Source organism: Myxocyprinus asiaticus, chromosome 1, assembly GCF_019703515.2.
Source record: "Myxocyprinus asiaticus isolate MX2 ecotype Aquarium Trade chromosome 1, UBuf_Myxa_2, whole genome shotgun sequence".
Classification (NCBI taxonomy): Eukaryota; Metazoa; Chordata; class Actinopteri; order Cypriniformes; family Catostomidae; genus Myxocyprinus; species Myxocyprinus asiaticus.
The window spans coordinates 11,442,014-11,462,950 of NC_059344.1; the positions used below are offsets into that span (position 1 = coordinate 11,442,014).

At 38.1% G+C, this 20,937-nt stretch overlaps 1 protein-coding gene across 1 annotated transcript in view; it reads right to left on the reverse strand.

Annotated features, from left to right (window-relative positions):
* Window positions 1-20,937, reverse strand: part of LOC127422472 (ADAMTS-like protein 3) — a 309,781-nt gene that overhangs the window by 114,339 nt on the left and 174,505 nt on the right. Inside the window, exon 5 of the mRNA XM_051666043.1 lies at window positions 11,910-11,955. Coding sequence (XP_051522003.1) covers window positions 11,910-11,955 — 46 coding nt within the window. The remainder of the gene's footprint in view (window positions 1-11,909; window positions 11,956-20,937) is intronic.

Genomic DNA, 20,937 nt, shown 5'->3' on the forward strand with positions numbered 1-20,937 from the left:
TTCTGTACAATTGTGAATATAAGAACATCATCTCATCTCATATCATCTTCTGTTTTGGCGGCACAAGGGGGACCTACAAAATATTAGGCAGGTGTTTAATGTTGTGGCTGATCGGTGTATAGTGCAGTATATGCATATGCATATGCATATATACTGTATATATATATATATATATATATATATATATATATATATATATATATATATATATATATATATATGTGTGTGTGTGTGTGTGTGTGTGTGTGTGTGTGTGTGTGTTTGTGTAAATTAACAAATTTTGTTTTTTTATTTTTGGAGTGAATTTCAATCACTTTAAAAACATTGATTTTATAATGCTTACAATTGAGTGTTAAGATTGTGGGTGACAAAAATTTGGAAACTATTAAAGACATCTGTGACAATAAATACACTAATACTAACATTTCATAAGCCCAAAAGTAACAGCTGACCTGAGAATGACACTGGAAATACTATTTTCTACAGCTAAGAAGCAGTTAGATTGAATCTGATCACATGTATAACATTGTAAAGCACACACATGACCAAGTGCATTAACTTATGGTGACAGTGTAACTGAACTGTGTCAAACATCCACGTTTTGAAAAACAATATTTCCCATGACATCTCCCATGCATAGAAGAAAGTCAGACTTTTCCTCTCCAGCTCAAGACTCTGAACTCATTTAACCATTTAATCGGCTCAGAAACGCCCATGTTCAAAGATCATCAGAGCTAATCTATCCGTGATTTAAGCGGTTCCCTGGGATAGGCAGATTTAAAATGACAAGTCTTCATTATCAAGGTCGGAAATATGGCAGATTACAAGAACAATTCAACATTGAACCTCATCAATAATGATCATGAAGCCTGAGAGGGAAGACCATGCATCAGTTCTCACAGTTTTGATGGAAATGGAATAAATATTTTTCTGGGATTGATTTCCAGCTGGCTCTGATTGGAATCATGGTTGAAGGAGGACTGTGATTCCAGATGAAACTACTTGAATAGTAGAAAAACCCTGGCTCTTGATTAAAATAGTGGTTGAGACACATGGGCATCTAATAGCTCTCCAAAATGAGTTTGTCTAGTAGTTTGGGAAACAGGGATGGAATCATTTGAAATGTAATGATTCTGCTTCTGATTACAATTGCACTTCACAATTTCAGTTCCTTAACGATTCCATTAACGATTCTTTTGTTACTTTTGAGCCATTTGACTGAAGAGTTTGAGACTTGTGAGTTGTGAGTTGTTTGACTGATTAACTAAAAATAGCAAGTAGTAGTTGTATTCTGAACATTGCTGAAATGGATGTTTAGCCAGTGAGCATGAAAACTGAATTACCTGAAAGGTTGGCTTCAGCCACAAATCGCAAGAATGGATCAAGTGTGACAGAGTTAACGTTGAACATTGTGAAGCATGAGCTCCCCTCATCCCATGAAAGAGTTGTTGAGTTTGAATTTAATAAAACAACACACACCATCAAGATCTACACTACAGAAGTTGATGATGGAGTATCAGCCAAAGATCCACTCTTATTCCTCATGGCTGCGGATTGGCATTTTTTCTATATGAACGTCTGGACATCTGTGAGGAGGAACCGGTACAGCTCGCTGTACATTATCGATTGGGCAATTGTGACCCCAAATGTACGCTTTCGTGTATTGGTTGAACTGCAAAATAGAAAGTCAGACAATTATATCTGCATAGGCACTTCAAGGATTACTACAGAATATTCTTCTTCTGATGATGACTTCCTCAGGAGACAATGATACCAATTCCTACGATACAGACACGGATTATGAAAACTACAACATATCAGTCTCAAAGTCTGAGTCTGTAATGGCCAAGATGTGTGAATTTGTTTGAAACAAACCTCTTTTTCAACTGCTCTGATGTGAATATATTAAGAAAACTTTTCTCAGTTTTGGATCAAATGTTCTATGAACGATACTGTAAAATATCAAAGCGATTGGTGTTTTAAAGATGTGTATTTTCAAAAATGGTGTGAGACGTACGATCGCTACATTTAAATTAAAGATAAAATGTTTCACCCCCGAGATGTGTGTATGCATAGTCACAGAGGCCAACATGTTACACCGTCCCATCTACTACAATGTTTATGTCTCAAGACAACGTTTCTACTCACCACAACTCTCCAGCAAGCAATACTTGTGGCTCATTGCCCGAATTTAAACAAATGTTTAATTAAAGTGTAATTCTATCAAGTATGAATTAATGTTAAAATAAATGCACTTACACCTGTCATTTAACAAACTATTATTTTTAAACTCTTTATTTACAAAGTTTTTAAAGCACACTTCATACAACTAGGCTACTAAACACAACAATCTGTATCACACAGCAACAATAATTACAAAGTAAATTAAAACAAATGTTTAATTTAATAGATTTAAATAACTTAGATGTAAATACTATTAATTCTGTTAAGTATATATTAATGTTAAAACAAAATGTACTTTCACCATTATTTAACAAACTATCATGTTTTTAAAGCACATACACTTCAGAATAATTTATATGTTTAAGAAAATTTAAATGTCACATTTATTCTCTTATTACCAGTCATACATGTTTAGACTATTTAAAGATTATAAATGTTGGTGCAGCTATCATTATGAGGACTATCCATAGACATAATGATTTTTATACTGTACGAACTATAGATTCTATCCCCTAACCCTAACCCTACCCCTAAACCTAACCCTCACAAAAAATTTTTGCATTTTACATTTTCAAAAAAACTTCGTTTAGTATATTTGTAAGCGATTTGAATTATGGGGACAATAGAAATGTCCTCTAAACCACATTTATGGCATAATAACCTTGTAATTACCAGTTTGTAACCTAAAAAAAAAATGTCCTTGTAAACCACCCAAACCTGCACACACACACACACACACACACACACATGTTGGTGCGGCTATCCTTATGAGGACTCTCCATAGACATAATGAGTTTTTATACTGTATGAACTATAGATTCTATCCCCTAACCTAACCCTACCCCTAAACCTAACCCTCACAAAAAAACTTTCTGCATTTTGACATTTAAAAAAAAACAAAAAAACCTTTAGTATATTTTTTAAGCGATTTGAATTATGGGGACAATAGAAATGTCCTAATAAACCACATTTATAGCAGAATACCCTTGTAATTACCAGTTTGTAACCTAAAAAAAGTCCTCGTAAACCACCCAAACCTGCCCACACACACATACACACATACACACATCCGCCAAGTCTTCTGGTTGTGAAACGTAGAGATAAGCCTGACCACTCAAAATATGTTTAACACCACCAACATTCACTCTTTCTGGACAGCACACACTAAAACATAAAGCTTATACTACAGAAAAGATTTATTTAAACTTGCAAAAATGACCAACTGATGTATAATCGTTGTCCTTTTCTAACAGTTTAATGAAGTATTGACATTTTTCATCTATTTGGTTTTTGCCTTTTTTTTTTTTTTTTTTTTTTGAACATTCAAATTTTCACCTACAGTTGCAAACAATACATAGACTTTAATTTTTAAATTGTTATACATGTACAATTTCAAAGAATGACAAAGTCACCATACCAGGAGGACAGTCATACAACAATACAATGAAATATCTCAAATAATTACATTTATTTCTTAATCTCACTCTTTAAAGTCTTCAGTTTAGACACTGAAACAACAATAAAAACAGAAAATGTGATTTTAGCACAGCTGTGATAATACTGAAGAAGTGATTAATCACTGTTGTATTCATATTATTTCAAATGGCAGAGACATCATTTTGGGGTAGAAACAGAAAACATAAACCTGTCAAGTATGTATTCCCTAGTTTGTGATGAAAACAGTAAAATAATAATAGTTCCAATAACATGAATAATAATGTTTTAAGGTAAGCACTTACCATTTTAACACTGTAAAATAAATGGTCACACTAAATTAGAGAGCACAAGTAGATGTAGAACTCAATCAAAGGCATGAAATATTTATTTATTTGGTCATAAATTATCAATCTAGCAAAACAATCCCACTGAATCATTTAGTCTTAGCCTTCTGATACAGTCATTGCACCCAGGTTTATGAAAACAGAGAGGAAGGGTAACCCCCTGTAGCACAGTACAACTATGAAATAAATAATAGAAATGTGAACTTTTGCAAAACCGGTAGTTTAAATTTAAACAAGTTTTATATTCAGTTATCATTAAACCTATTAAACCAAATTCAATGTCTTACATTAATAAGAAAATGGTTGTTATTAAATAGCACCCCAATTTATGATAAGCATACATTGCATACTGATCTACTGTGGTTCACGATTTGAAGCTGATCTGGATGTTATGAACTTTGTCCTTCTCATTCATTCAGTGTATGAGACTAATCGTAGTTTTGATTAAAAAAAAAAATATATCTCTTTGAATGCGTCAGTCAGACAATGTTATTTTGTAAAATAGAGTAAATATGTGAAATATCACATTGCACTGCGTAAGACTTTTTTTAAAAGTGCAATTGTAGCCATCTTATGACTTTCTATAGTGCAGGTCACATGACACATGCATCAGCATAAACAGTTGAGATTAGTTGTTTTCCTTAATTCAAATATCTGTTAATTTCACAAATAGCCTTATAACCCAAATTATAATGCTAAAAACTACACATGCTCCGTTAAGTCGCCGGTGTCACACACACATACAGACAGGCCATTCTCTGTCACAAATATTTTGGTTCACAGATCTAATGTTAACACTTTACAGAACTGTATCAACTCCAGGAGTAGTTTTAGGTTCAGTGGATGTGTATGGTGTCATCCTTTGATGAAAATAGGAATATAATACACTTCATGATTAAATTTTACACCTGTGAGGACTCATTTATGTAAAGTATATTTTAAAATACTACTGGAAGTAAAGGTTGCACTAACTCTTGTCTCAACTTTAAAATCAATGGACTTTTATCACTACTCATAACTTTAAAAAAAAACACTATCAAAATATACATTTTGTCCCTTTCCGTAGTTCAGTGCACATTGTGTACAATTGACGGTTTTAATTTATTAAATCGTTGGGTGTGTTTACAAGTTACAAGTCCATAAATTTGATTAAATGGCCCTTTTTTTTGGCTGGGCACAGGGACATACATAAGTGGTGTGCAGCGTGCCGTGAATGTCAGTTGGTGAATCCACCAGCCACCCCAAAAGCACCATTGCACCCTCTGATGCTGAACAAGGTCCCCTTGGAGAGAAGTGGCATGGACCTCGTCGGGCCATTAGAACGGACCGCACACGGGCATCGCTTTGTATTAGTTCTGGTGGACTATGCAACACGATATACAGAAGCAGTGCCCCTGCGCAACATCTCAGCATATAGTGTTGCAGTGGCACTCTTCAGGATAATCTCCTGAGTGGGGATTCCAAAAGAAATCCTCACTGATCAAGGCACTACCTTTATGTCACGAACACTATGCAAACTATACAAATTGTTAGGTATTAAATCGATTCCCACCAGTGTTTATCACCCACAAACAGACGGGTTGGTAGAACGATTTAATAAAACCTTAAAAAATATGATTCGTACATGATTGTACAAGAGGATGCTAGGACTTCGGATAAGTGGCTCGAACCCCTGTTATTTGCAGTACGAGAGGTCCCGCAAGCCTCCACAGGGTTTTCCCCATTCGAGCTGCTGTATGCTCGATGTCATACGGGAAGCTTGGGAGGAGGGACCTTCAAACAGTAAAAATGAAATTCAGTACATTCTTGATCTTAGAGCAAATCTCCACACTTTGGGTCAATTAACACAGGAGAATTTTCTCCAAGCTCAGGAACGTCAAAGCCAGGTCCCCCAATAACAGGGGCACTCGACTACGGGAATTCACCTTGAGGTCACACGGCGAGTCGGACATCTCGATTATGAGGTTAAGTGAACGGATAGGGGCAGAGCACATCAAGTTTACGATCTCAACCTCCTAAAATCATGGAGGGTGGCAGTCTCTGTGGCCTGAGCGATGGTAGTCCCCAAGAGGGTGGAGCTCGGGCTGGAGCTCAGGCTGGAGGTGACTCTCAAACCAAATTCATTCACCCCGGTCCCATGTGGAGACCACCTCTCACCGTCACAGCTCACAGACGTGGCCAAGGTGCAATCGGAATTTGTGGACAAGTTCTCGCCTCTCCCCAGTCGCACAAACCTCGTAGAGCACCACATCGAGACCACCCCGGGGGTGGTGGTTCGTAGCCGCCCCTATCGCCTTCCTGAACACAAAAAAGGTTGTTAAGGAATAATTAGAAGCAATGCTTCATATGGGCGAAATAGAAGAGTCGCACAGCGAGATGGGCCAGCAAAGTGGTTCTGGTACCTAAGAGCGACAGGACGGTCCGGTTCTGTGTAGACTATCGCAAAGTGAATGCGGTGTCCAAATTTGACGCATACCCAATGCCTCAGATTGACGAATTGTTCGATCGGTTGGGCACGGCTCAATTTTATTAAACACTGGACTTAACAAAGGGTTATTGGCAGATCCCTATAACTCCAATCTCCCGAGAAAAAAATGGCTTTTTCCACACCGTTTGGCTTACACCAATTTGTGATCCTTCCGTTCGGTTTGTTCGGGGACCCAGCCACGTTTCAGCGTCTCATGGATAAAATTCTCAGACCCCATACAGCATATGCCGCTGCATATTTAGATGATATTATTACCTACAGTAATGACTGGCAGCAGCACATGCAACATCTGAGAGCTGTCCTGAGGTCGCCGCGACAGGTGGGGCTCACGGCAAAGCCTATTGGGTGAGTGGAAGTTCGGTATCTGGGGTTCCACTTGGGCCACGGGCAGGTGCGTCCCCAGGTTAACAAAACCGCAATGATCGCGGCCTGTCCGAGGCTCAAGACCAAAAAGGAGGTGAGACAGTTTCTGGGGCTGGCTGGCTACTACCAAAGTGTTGTGCCTAGTTACTCTGACGTCACTAGCCTGCTGACTGATCTTACTAGAAAGGGGTGGAGAAGGAGAAGGAGTGTCTGGCGATTAAGTGGGCTGTCCTCACTCTCAGCTACTACCTTTTGGGGCGGGCCTTCACCCTCTGTTCAGATCACGCCCCACTCCAGTGGCTCCACTGTATGAAGGATACCAATGTGCGGATGACCCATTGGTACCTGGCACTTCAGCAGTTCAAATTTCAGGTGATCCACAGACCAGGAGCACAGATGGCTGTGGCTGACTTTCTCTCCAGAAATGGAGGAGGGGGGAGTTGGCAGGCCAGATGTTGCCCTGGCCTGAGTTGGGTGGTGGGGATATGTGGTGATGGGGGCATGGTTGTATGTCTGTCTGCGGGAGAGAGAGAGTGGTAAGGCTCGTCACCTGGGTTGTAATTATCTCTAACACATGTTTCTTGTTGTAGTGATGGTGGAGTGAGACATAAAAAGGTGCACGAGGCATCAGAGTGAGAGACCAGAGAGAGAGAGCCTCACTGTGTTTGCTTGATAGAAGCCTTTACTCGTTTGTGTGTGTGACTACTTGGCCACTGAGTGCCTTCTTTGTTTATGTTTTATTAATAACGCTGAAGAGTAATAAAACATACTCACGTTGACAGTTCGCTGCCTCCTGACTCCTTAATTAAACAGACAATGAACATTCTACACTTTGAAATACTTCGCTGTATCTCAACTGTTGAATTGATAATCATGTTTTAATGGTGTACATGTTAAAAAATTAAATTATTAATTACAAATCATTAATCATAATGAGTTTAAACTTTAAAAACATATAAAACATAAATTCACAAGTTTTATACATGATAGTTTGATGTAAGCATGTTTGTTTTCACATGCATTTTATATGTATAATTAATCATATTAAAATTTAATTAAACGTGTTTAAATCTTACTTTTTATTTCTTAATGCTGTGTGATATAGATTGTTGTGTTTAGCAGCCTACTTGTGTGAAGTGTATGTGCTTTAAAAACTTTTAAGTTTAAAGATAATAGTTTGTTAAATAATCATTGTAAGAGCGTTTTATTTTAACTTTTATTTATACTTAGTAGAATTAAAGTTATTTAAATGTAATTAAACATTTGTTTTAATTTACTTTGTATTTATTATTGCTGTGTGATACAGACTGTGTTTAGTAGCCTAGTTATATGAGGTGTGCTTCAAAAACATTGTAAATAAAATGTTAAAAAATAATAGTTTGTTAAATGACAGGTGTTAGTGCATTTATTTTAACATTAATTTATACTTGATAGTATTAAACTTTAGTTAAACATTTAAATTTAATTTAATTTGTTTAAATTCGGGCAACAAGTCACAAGTAGGGAATAGAAATGTTGTCTTGAGACATAAACATTGTAGTAGATGGGACGGTGTTACATGTTGGCCTCTGTGACTACGCAAACACATCTCGGGGGTGAAACGTTTTATCTTTAATTTGAACGTAGCGATCGTACATCTCACACCAGTTTTGAAAACAAATATCTTTAAAACACTAATTACATTTTTATTTTACTGTATCATTCATTGAACATTTGATCCAAAATTGAGAAAAGTTTTCTTAATACATTCACGTCAGAGCAGTTGAAAAAGAGGTTTGTTTCAAACAATTTCACACATCTTGGCCATTACAGACTCAGACTTTGAGACTGATATGTTGTAGTTTTCATAATCCGTGTCTGTATCGTAGGAATTGGTATCATTGTCTCCTGAGGAAGAGTCATCATCAGAAGAATCTTCTGTAGTAATCCTTGAAGTGCCTATGCAGATATAATTGTCTGACTTTCTGTTTTGCAGTTCAGCCAATACACGAAAACGTACATTTGGGGTCACACTTGCCCAACCGGTAATGTACAGTGAGCCGTACCGGTTCCCCCTCACAGATGTCCAGACGTTCATATAGAAAAAATGCCAATCCGCAGCCGTGAGGAATAAGAGTGGATCTTTGGCTGATACTCCATCATCAACTTCTCTAGTGTAGATCTTGACGGTACGTGTTGTTTTATTAAACTCAAACCCTACAACTCTCTCATGGGATGAGGGGAGCTCACGCTTCACAATGTTTAACCTTAACTCTGTCACACTCGATACATTCTTGCGCTTTGTGGCTAAAGCCAACCTTTCAGGTAATTCAGTTCGCACACTCACTGGAGAAACCGCCATTTTAGCAATGTTCAGAATATTTTCTGAATGTGGCGACTTATTCAGACTCAAGAAAAACACACACCTTTTAAACCACTCATTTGACAATAATGGTCAAAACTTATCAGTTAAACACTTCCACTAACCACAAATGGTCAAAACTTCAGATAAAATACAGTTCCGGTCATACTAACTGACAAACCTTAACAGTTAAAAACAACTTCTAACCACAAACTGTCAAAACTTCAGACAAACACACATCCGGTCATCCTAACTGACATTCCTTATCAGCACAAACACACATCCAGTCGCCACACCCATAAGTGATTAGCACAATATCAGGCCTTAAATACTAAGCTAGGTGCTTATTTTCAAAATGATCACCATGGGCCAAAATTAATCAAACATTCTGGAGAAAGTTGAGCAACTGGTTTTTACTGAAACAAAGTTTATTTATAATAACTAACTGTTCTGTTAATAAAGTTTGCAATTAAAACAGGATGTTTTAGAAACTTAAAAAGATTCTACTATGGCATTACATTCTCCAATGACATCATATAAACTTCTACTATGGCATTGCATTATCTTATGATGTCACATGATCTTAAAAAGATTCTACTATGGCATTAAGTTCTCCTATGACGTCATATAAACTTAAAGATCCTACTATGGCATTAAATTCTCTTTTGATGTCATAGGAATTTAAAAACAATTCTACACTGGCATTATATACTCCTATGATGTAATAGGAACTTTATATTAAAGTAGTAGATTCTACTTTGGCATATTCTCGTATGATATCTAAGGAACTTAAATTATTCAACTATGACATTACATTCTCTTATGATATTACTCCTAAAGCAGCGATTGTTTTGGTCGCCAAAGATTTTAGTCCAGTAACAAGTTTGTAACAAATCATTTTGCTCTAAAAACTGTTCTGCTCATAATGTTTGGAGTTAAAAGAGGACCTAAAGAAGTGAGATTTTATTTATTTATTTATTGGCCAAGACTTTAGCGTTCCATCATTTACATGCAATTACAATCCTCAGTGTAAAGGGAAACAAGAGGAAAGTGGTAGATTATAATTCATCAAGAATTAGATTATAGATTAGAAATGATAGTTAAACAGTGTTTCAATGGAAAAAAATATTTGGTCAGGGGTAAGTTCAGCCAATAGATTTTTTTTAAGGCCATTTTGTGGCTTTCTGTTACATACTCATTTTTATAATATCAAGTCATAGCAGACACCTTGAAATAAAGGTATCTCTATTCATTTTATCTCTGTTTATTTTTTTTCTTGTATAGGAAACAGCATATGTAAAAATCGTCTCATCTTACTCCAATCTACCCAACGACTCATAAAAACAATTTTTTAACAAATCAGACATCACTAACAATAAACACTGTCAGAGTTTTTCAGTACAGTGTAAAGACCACGTCAGCAGAAGAATGGAGATGTTCAAAAACCGTCAACAGAACCAAATGTCATGAAAATCTTTCAGTTATATTTGAAGGGAATGTTTTTGTTTTTTTATTTCCGTCAAAATGTTGCAGGTGACACTGTTGAATATTTTACCAAAATAAAGGCTTTATTGGCCCCCCAAAAATTTGGACACTAAAAGGTGCACTCAGTATTTTTTTTTTTTTTTTCCTCATTTAAAAAGTTTTACTTCTAAAGAAATTAATTGTAATATTGAAACATAAGTATGAAATCATGACCACTTATGTGAGATGAAGAGTTCAGTCATATCAGTAGCCTTACAAAAGCTATTTTTTTCTAAATGGGGCGAAGGCGCCCTCACGGGGGCAGCCATGTTAAGATCACATGACCAGCTGTATACTACTTGCTTAATCTCAGTAACAGCCCTGTTATTAGACACTTTAATTCATGGATTAATTAATCCTGGTTTACTGTGCATAGTGAATTTCTACAATAGCATTGGTAACTGAAAACTATTGTGTATGAATGAAGCAGCTTCCAGACCACTAGGTGTTAGTGTAAGTCAGTGTAAGTTACTTTGACATACTTCAAAAAATTACTGAGTGCACCTTTAAGCCATACTTAAAAATGTATGAATGTTATTACATATAACAAAATATCAAACCACGTGTCATCAGTTCTCATGTTCACACAGGTGCCCTAGTATAGTAACCACAGGTATAGTTCATTAACTATGGACATGTTTCAATAACATTTGATAAGGACACATTTGACAAAGTGTCCAAATAAATTTTGTCTCAATCTATATATCTAAGATACAGGTATATATCTTTAAAATAAATGTCACTTGGTTTGATATATTGTTATCTAATGCAATGACACTGAAACATTTTTTAGAGTGGCATCCGTGTCCAAATACATTTTTGGGGCCACTGTATATTGCATACTGAACTCCTTTCCAGTGTAGAACAGTAGTGGTGTGCTGTTTTGAGCACCGCTTTTCTCAGGTGTCACTTTCACTATACTGCCACTGGACCAAATTAAATCTAACTAGGCCCAGACAAGAAGCTGCAGACTTCATTCACATTTTCTATGTCGAGTTTGAAGGCAAATATGTGCTATTCTGCATAATAGATTTAAACATGGTAAAATATGTAAACAGGCCTGACAGTACTTCACTTTTATTGGAAGATGGAAACATAATCAGATTATCCAAAATGTTTAACCAAATAAACATACAAGAGCGATGGGACGTGCAGAATTACAGACATTCTGATTCCACAATCAGAATTATGCAGAGCCTCATAATCATAACATATCAGTTTGACTTACTGTGTTGCTGCATGTTCTGTAGCGGATGTTTTTGCCCTCACAGTTCCTGTTGAGCAAACACAAACAGCAAAAATCAGATTTGCAACAAATCGTTTTCATAACTGCTGAAATCATCTGCTGACCATGTTTACTTGTTTGTTGAGGTTGTTTGTCTACTTATGTATTTGTAAAAAGCTTCATTTTTCTCCACTGTGAAATATTTTGCACTGAAATTGCATGTCAGGTAGTAACAACAATATTGTAAACTAGGGGTCGACCGATATGGTTTTTTCAGGGCTGATATGATAATGATTATTAGGAATCAAGGAGACGGAACCGATATTTGGGCCGATATACATTTGCAGTAAAAATTAAAATTTTAGTGTCAAAATTTACACTAACACAAACTCCAACACAAAACGTCCTTTAAATGCCAATGAACATGTTTCCACATAACAGAACATAACAGACAAGGCTCAATGTTATTGGAGTTGACACTCTTCATGTAGCTTGCTGGCTAGCCCGTTTGGTCAAGTGCAAAAAGGGCAATGGGATTTTATTCACAACGGAGGCGAAAGATTTAATGCTAGCAAAGTTGACGTTATGTTTGCTAAACCCCCTAACGTTGGATAGCTAGCTACCACTATCAATGCCATCATCAGCTATAACAAGTAAAAACACCAACTCATACTGGCGAGTACTCTGTTAAATCAGTCCTTATCTCTGCTGCCCATCTATATTGCTGCTCACTGTATTTCTCTGCTATGGTCTACTGTCATTGAAATAACTGTGTCTGCAGCTCTACTATGCAGCGCCTCATGTCACGGGCCGGGGGAGAGAGGCAACGTGTGCAGAGTGCGAAAGGGCATTAATGAAGCGTGTTCAGTGCAAGAGAAACATATTCAAAGATATAGCGCTGAAAGATCAGTGCTATCTACACCCCGGAGCACTTGCGGTGTACACAGCTCTGTTGTTTTGTTGCGCTGCTAATATAAAGGGTAAAAACGGTGACATGGGGCAACCGTTGTCATGATGTCTCGTGGTCCGAATCTGGCGCTTATTGGTGACCGCTGGCATAGAGTATTGTGATGTTTATTGCAACTTCATTATCTGCATTCTTACCTTTGAAAACAGCTCGTCCTCTCAGTAGCTTTGTTTCCATCAAAAAAAATATTATGCACATTTTGGGATATCGCATAAAAACTGCCGGATGGAAACACCAAGATGCGAATAAATCTCCAAAATATGCATAAAAAAATTATATTCTCGCTTCAGGTGGATACATTTTTTATTTGATAAGAAGAAATGCACATAAACTATGAAGGAAACACATTTACTGAATACACTCCTATTGAATTTGTTAGGGAAAAAAAAGTTCATGTGACTGAAAAACTCCTGGACTAACTGGCCAATCATCGCATATGAAATGTTGCTCTGGTCATCCTGAAATAACGGTGTCTAGAAAATCCAAAGCCTACAAAAAGTGTGCATAGCAAATAAGCTGAAAACAAACTTGAACTGTACGGAACAGAAGTTTATTGACACTTTTGAAAAATATATTATAGATCCGCACGGTATAGTCATAAGGATGGATGAACGCACACTGTATATAGCGCTCCCAGAAGTGTGTGACGCGCTGTTGCTCCCAGACATGAGACAAAGCTCTTTACAGTGTTTTGTCTGCGTGCTTTAAACCACCAGTATTTTATTATAAAAACACTCACAGTGGCTACAGTTTCTCCAGAAGTGACGAATTCATCCTTTTGATCACCCTTGAATGGAAATGCGGCTTCATTCACACATTGTTGCTGCAATATATTGTTTTTAGCATAAATTACATTCGCAACTTGGATGGAAACATAGCTAGTGATTCATCTTTCTCTCGCTGCTACCGCTTTCCCACCTCTCCCCAACGAATACGGAGTACAGTGTTGATTGGCCATTTACTTGTGACATATAACCAATCCGATAATACTGCGGCCAGAACATTGAGCCAGACTACAAGCAATAACGTTTCAGACTGTCACTGGAGGCAAGGGAGCGCATTTTTAAATTTAGCGGCAATCAGATCAGACAAAATAACGATTCCGATAATTAGAAAAAATATGAATATCGGATCCGATTATCGGTCGACCCCTATTGTAAACCCTGTCCCAACCAAAATGTAGCGTACAATAGTAAAATACTGTAAAATAAAAAAGTCATGATATGTCTCATATGTGCTTGACTACCAAAAACATTTGTGATTATATCTGACAGCACCACATGGCATGAACCCAACTACAGCCAAATGAAATACGAAGTGTTTAGATAGGTGGATGTTGAGAAAAATCCAGAAAGAAGGACAACAGGATATTTAATTTTAATTATCTTTTCTTATTACCTCAGCCTAAAAATGTGAGCCTATCATATTTCAGCTTTTTAATTATGTTCATAAGAGCAGCATTTATCCATTATGTCTGGTGGGTAGATCGAAACTGCAACCAGACTGTTATTGACATTCAATCTTTCTCTGCCATCACTATACCCTTGAGCGAAATTTTTTGTCAACCGTTTCTGAGAAAATGAGAAACAGTTTACGCTGACTAATAAAATAGAAAGTGCAGCTAATTGACAAATAAAAACATAAGAAATGTTCTACATTCTGCAAAAACGTAAAAAAGAGACCATAGACCCAAAATATACTAATCAGTAGATTGGCTTATCATTAGCTTTAATCGGTCTGTGCTTACCGAAATTCGATAGACTGCCCCTAGTGGCCAAAGTGGTAAGTGTTGTTGGCGTATGGGCACGTGTGAGCTCCATTTTCCGGGTGTAAAAAGGGGCGCCAAAAGCAAGTTTTGAAGTGAGTTGTTTTTTTTTATGTACAGGCAGTAAAACAGTGAAGACGAATGCATGTTTTATAAACTGAACACCCAACCTAAACCCCAAACCTTAACCTAACCATCAGTGGAGTACAAATGTAATGTTAGAGGGAAAAATGCAACCTCTGAATCACACTTGTCACTGATAATGCGAACACGATTACTTCCTGGTTTCAACGTGGGTTCCAAACTCAGGTCTCCCACACTGCTGACGTGATGCGCATCCGGTTGTGCCAAAAGGGAAGGCGTTTTTCTGGAGCCGATTCAAACATGTCTGTTAGTAGATGCTGCTTGTCAGTGAGTCGGCATAATGTGGCCGATCCTAGGGTACCGGAAGTACATTTTAAGGGAATTCTGTCACTTCCTTGAGTAACACACAACAGGAATGCACTTACAATGCATTGGCCAAACCTTCACGTCTGCATATGAATACTTGTAGACTGTTACTGGCCTAGTTTGGCTTAGGGCACATTCACACTGTGCTAAATTGCTTCGGCCCAACTTGAACCCGATTCCTCCCCCTTGCTCATCTCCGGTCACATCTTATTATGTGGATCCGAACCGCAGTATGATGAACTGTACATGCAAAGATGTGAAGAATGTTTGCGTTTGTTTGCCGCGGGCCCACAGATGCATTGCAAGAGATGTGAAGAATGTGAGTTGCTCTCTGAAGGCGATGTATTTGGAGACCAGCAGGTATGAGGAATGCATTATACCAAAATATTCGCAAACAGGAGCATGCAAAGACACATATATTTCATTAACAGTGGTTCACTTCCGCAATTTATGACAGATTGTGTTCATTTCAGCAGCAAACCATATCAGAGTTCACATTAACCGTACCCCAGACCACCTTTTCAAGTGAACTTGTATAAACAGTGTTCACTCCAGGAGGTCAGGAATTGGCTGGTTAGCAGGGGCACATTCAGCCCCGACAAAACGTAGCAAAACGTTTATTTAAATGGAAACGGCGGTGCATTGAACACCCTGTTAAGTTACGCAAGTGTTGCAACTATGGCAGCTGAGAATGCCATTCTTTGCGTTCTTTACGAAGAATTTTCGGAGCCTGATGAAATTGGTTTAAATATGTGTTTAATACTACAAAATACGCTTGATGTTACAGTCATTGCTCTTGCAGTCCAGAATAGCAATCCCAATCGAGTGAAGGGATGTGGAAACTGTGGTTCCTAATTATGGTGATCCAACATTTGCCTCACATTTCAGGATGACAAGGCTTCTAATGTCTTCAGTTGTTGCATACACCAAGCTGCAGTGGACACATTTGTAAAGGACTTTAGTTGGATCCATTGCGCACACTGCCTTTTTAATATGGCGGGGTTTATATACACATCGCTGCTGACTGGGTAACACCTCTGACACACCCACCAAATGAGAGAAAATGTACCTCAAAGCCCGTTGCACACCGTTTCACACCGTTTCGAGGAAACATGTCGTTCAACCCGGAAACCGTAGCAAAACGGTGCACACCGTTTTGAGATTGAACGTGCCCCAGGTCTCCATTAGCTGTTTCTGTTAGATGAAGGGACTAAACCCAATGATGGCAAAAAGCATTTTTTTCCATTGACAGCAATTAAAAAATAATTCAAATATATACAGTACTGTGCAAAAGTATAAAACATAAAAAAAGCTAAATTAATATTTGGTGTGACCAACTTTGCCTTCAAAACAGCACCAATTCTCCTAGGTAAACCTGGACACAGTTTTTCTTGGGTGTTGGCAGATAGGATGTTCAAAGCTTCTTGGAGAATCTGCCACAGTCCTTCTGTCTATTTAGGCTGTCTCAACTGCTTCTGTCTTTTCATGAAATCCCAGACTGACTCGATGTTCAGTGGAGGGGCTCTGTGGTGGCCATAACATCTGTTGCAGGGCTCCCTGTTCTTCTATTCTATTCTATTTGCAAAAGGAATGTTTGGGAGTCTAAAATCTATATTTCCTAAAGACACACTAAAGCTGAAGATATAAATAACTATTTAAGGACAAATGTTGTTTGTTTTTTAAACATCTTATGTGTCTAAGACTTTTGCACAGTACTATATATAGTATATATATATATATATATATATATATATATATATATATATATATATATATATATATATATATACTCAACAATTTATTTTATTTTATTTTTTATTATTATTTTTTTCACTCAAAAAATATGTTAGACTATTTTTAACATTTATGCATTTAAATTTCATAACAAAATTCTATTCAATTGAATTGAGTAATCTTTAAGAAAATTAAATGAATAAAACTTTAATATATCTATGTTTTAATATTTTTATTTTGTTAAAGATTACTCAGTTAAATTGAATGGAATTCTGTTTTGAAATTAAAATGAGTAAATCTTAAAAATAGGCTAAAGTATTTTTTGAGTGAAGATACAATTAAATCGCAATTATTTAGCTATATTACAGAACATCTATTTCCAGTGACAGATTGTTTTTGAAGGGCTCTTATAAGCATGAAATAGACTTATATTTTTCCCTATGTGTCGAAATTGACTATGATCAGTCACATGACAGCCAAATCCAGAATTGAGCACCCATTAGCAAATATGTAAGCCTCCAGATTGCATACTTCTGTGTGGGAAAATATCTGGGGAGTTTTAATTCATTACTGTGTTACAAATAAAACTAAAGAGGTGTCTTTTAATAATTCCCACAAGTCCTATGAAAGATACATAAGAATGATTTCATCTGAACATAGATTAAACTATTTCCGTTTTGAATGTCCTTGTTCTTCTTCCTTTTGGCATGACATTTATTAATTTCTGAGTATGAAAAGGAAAATTAATTCAGTCCTCGATATCTCAATGGTTTTACTTCATTGTTATGAATATTTCAAAAAGAAAACTCTACATTATTGATTTCTTTTTGTTATTAGGAAAATATTATATTCATCTGACTAAGTAGAGTGACTTAAAACCCATTTTTGCCCATTTACAAAGAGTCCTTGTTATTTATTTTAAGTCTATTAAATTTAAAAAACAACAAGAAATCCAGGAAGACTGTCATAGCTTAATTAATTTTTTATATGTTTCTGATGTCCTTTTATTTCTTTTTTGTTTTGATTTGTACTGTTTATGTTGAATGTATTTTGATATGATGTATGATTTTTTTGTAATGTTCTGAATGTTCAATAATGATCATTTAAAAAAAAAAATAAAAGTAGTAAGCTACGTAAAAAAAGGGGGGATACCCTGACTAGCCAAGCAGTTGCTGTTCAAATGAATGGGAATGCTTTTTTTTTTCCACAGTATTTAAGAGCTCTTTGGTTTACACCAGTCAAACCAACCAAACTTTGGCATCAGCTGAACCTTGGTGTGCACCAAAAGCACTAGTGTGAAAGCACTGTCAATCTCAAAGTAAGCAACTCTATAGGCCAAAACCATAAATGACTGATGTTTCTACTCCAGTGCTCTCTAACAGGTGCTCTGGTCTGCGTGCAAGCAATATTGCATGGATGCCATGATTCAGAATGAGTGTCTTTGTTCGCTGACCGCGTAATCAACTGTGGAATCACTTCCAGATCTTCCTGTAATCAGCAGAGTGCAATCACAACACAACCTGACCCAATACTGGAGAGCTCTTCTAAAGTTCTACAGACAATAAACAAAGAGGAAGGGGGTGGCACATAGCAAACTTCATGATGTTCTGTTTTATACAGCTAAGACATTATCTGTGCAACACATTTTGCTGTGGATGAAAATGCATCAAAGGTCAAAATTACTACTTGTGCCTTTGTGATATAATAATAAAAATAATAATAATAATAATAATAATAATAATAATAAACTTTCATTGATTAATATGGGACTTTGATTTGTATAAACACCGCATACCATGTGTCAAACAAACTTAAGCACCCTGTTAACTGAAAAGCTGCTTCGGCAATGATGAAAGCTTGAAAACATTTACATTTAAGGATTTTGCAGATACTCTTATCCAAAGTGAATTACAAAACTAATCTGCATCTTGAGAGAACACAACATGAAGCTTTGGGCACAGCTAAAACGGTGAGGGTGAAGTGTGTGCATGGAGATATTCACAACTACCCTGTGGTGACCCTTGTGATTAAATTTCGGGGAACAAAACATAGAGTGGAGGCCGTGGTTAGTTCCCGCCTCAAACATCCGCTGATTTTGGGGACTAATTGGCCTGAATTTAGAAATGTATTAAAGGGAATATGCACGGATGGTTCCTGCACAAAAGCGATGAGATGTGCGATGCTCTGGCTGGGGAGGCGGAGCCAGGGCCGTCTTCATCTGCTCCACGTCAGGATGATATGAGGGGAGGAGAGGCTGCAGCCCCTCCCGTCCTCAGGGGATTTCCCAAAGGGGATATCCCTTTGGAGCAGTCGTGAGATGAAACCCTCAAGCACGTCTTTGACCAAGTGAGAGTGATCGATGGTCAACAACTCCAGCTGGGCTTATTTCACAATTATAAATGAGCGGTTGTATAGAGTGATGCAGAACGCTCAAACAAAGGAAGATACAACCCAGCTCTTAATACCGCGGAGCCATCAGGAAATGGTGTTCCAGGCGGCTCATTATAATCCCATAGCGGTTCAGCTAGGGGAAAGGAAAATACTGAACCGCCTAATAGCCCGTTTTTATTGGCCGGGCATTGCTGGCGATGTCCGCAGGTGGTGTGCGGCATGTCGCGAATGTCAGCTGGTGAATCCACCGGCCACCCCAAAAGCACCATTGCGCCCACTTCCGCTGATCAATGTCCCCTTTGAGAGAATTGGAATGGACCTTGTCGGGCCATTAGAGCGGTTATCACGCAGACATCGCTTTGTACTGGTCCTAGTGGACTATGCAACGCGATATCCGGAAGCAGTGCCTCTACGCAGCACCTCAGCACGTAGTGTTGCGGAGGCACTCTTCAAAATAATCTCCTGGGTGGGGATGCCGAAGGAAATCCTCACCGATCAGGGCACAACCTTTATGTCACGGACACTACGCGAGCTTTATGAATTATTGGGCATTAAATCAATCCGCACCAGCATTTACCATCCACAAACAGATGGTCTGGTGGAGCGATTTAATAAAACCCTTAAAAATATGATTCGTAAGTTCGTGCGCGAGGATGCTAGAAATTGGGACAATGGCTCGATCCCCTGTTATTTGCAGTACAAGAGGTCCCACAAGCCTCCACGGGATTTTCCCCATTCGAGCTGCTGTATGGGCGACGGCCGCACGGTGTGCTTGATGTCATACATGAAGCTTGGAAGAAGGGAACTTCAAACAGCAAGAATGAAATTCAATACGTTCTTGATCTTAGAGCAAAACTCCATGACAGGGGAACTCGGCTGCAGGAATTTGCAACGGGAGATAAGGTACTTGTATTACTCCCCACATCGAGCTCCAAATTACTCGCCAAGTGGCATTATGAGATAAAGCAAACCGATAGAGGGGGCGCACGTCAAATATATCACCTCAACCTCCTGAAATTGTGGAGGGAGTTGGTCCCTGTGATGTTGGCTACGGTAGTTCCGGTGAGGGCGGAGCTCAGGCCGGAGGTGAATACAAAACACATCATTTCACTTGCGGAGACCACCTCTCACCTTGTCAGCTCGCAGAGGTTGCCAAGTTGCTAAAGGAGTTTGCAAACATGTTTTCCCCTCTACCGGGTCGTACGAACCTCATCCAGCACCACATCGAGACCGAGCCAGGGGTGGTGGTACAAAGCCTCCCCTATAGATTACCCGAGCACAAAAAGAAAACTGGATGCAATGCTCGATATGGGGGTAATAGAGGAATCCAACGGCGACTGGTCCTGCCCGGTTGTTCTAGTTCCTAAGAGCGATGGGTCTGTACGGTTCTGTGTGGATTATAAAAGACTCAACACGGTGTCTAAATTTGACACATACCCAATGCCTCGCACTGCTCGATTTTATTCGACACTGGATTTGACAAAGGGTTATTGGCAGATCCCTTTGACACCAATTTTCCGTGAAAAAACAGCCTTCTCCACACCGTTTGGATTACACCAATTTGTGAGGCTTCCGTTCGGTTTGTTTGGAGCCCCGGCTACGTTTCAGCGTCTCATGGACCGAATCCACAGACCGCATTCGGCTTACGCCGCTGCCTATTTAGATGACATCATCACTTACAGTAATGATTGGCAGCGGCACATGCAGCATCTGAGGGTGGTTCT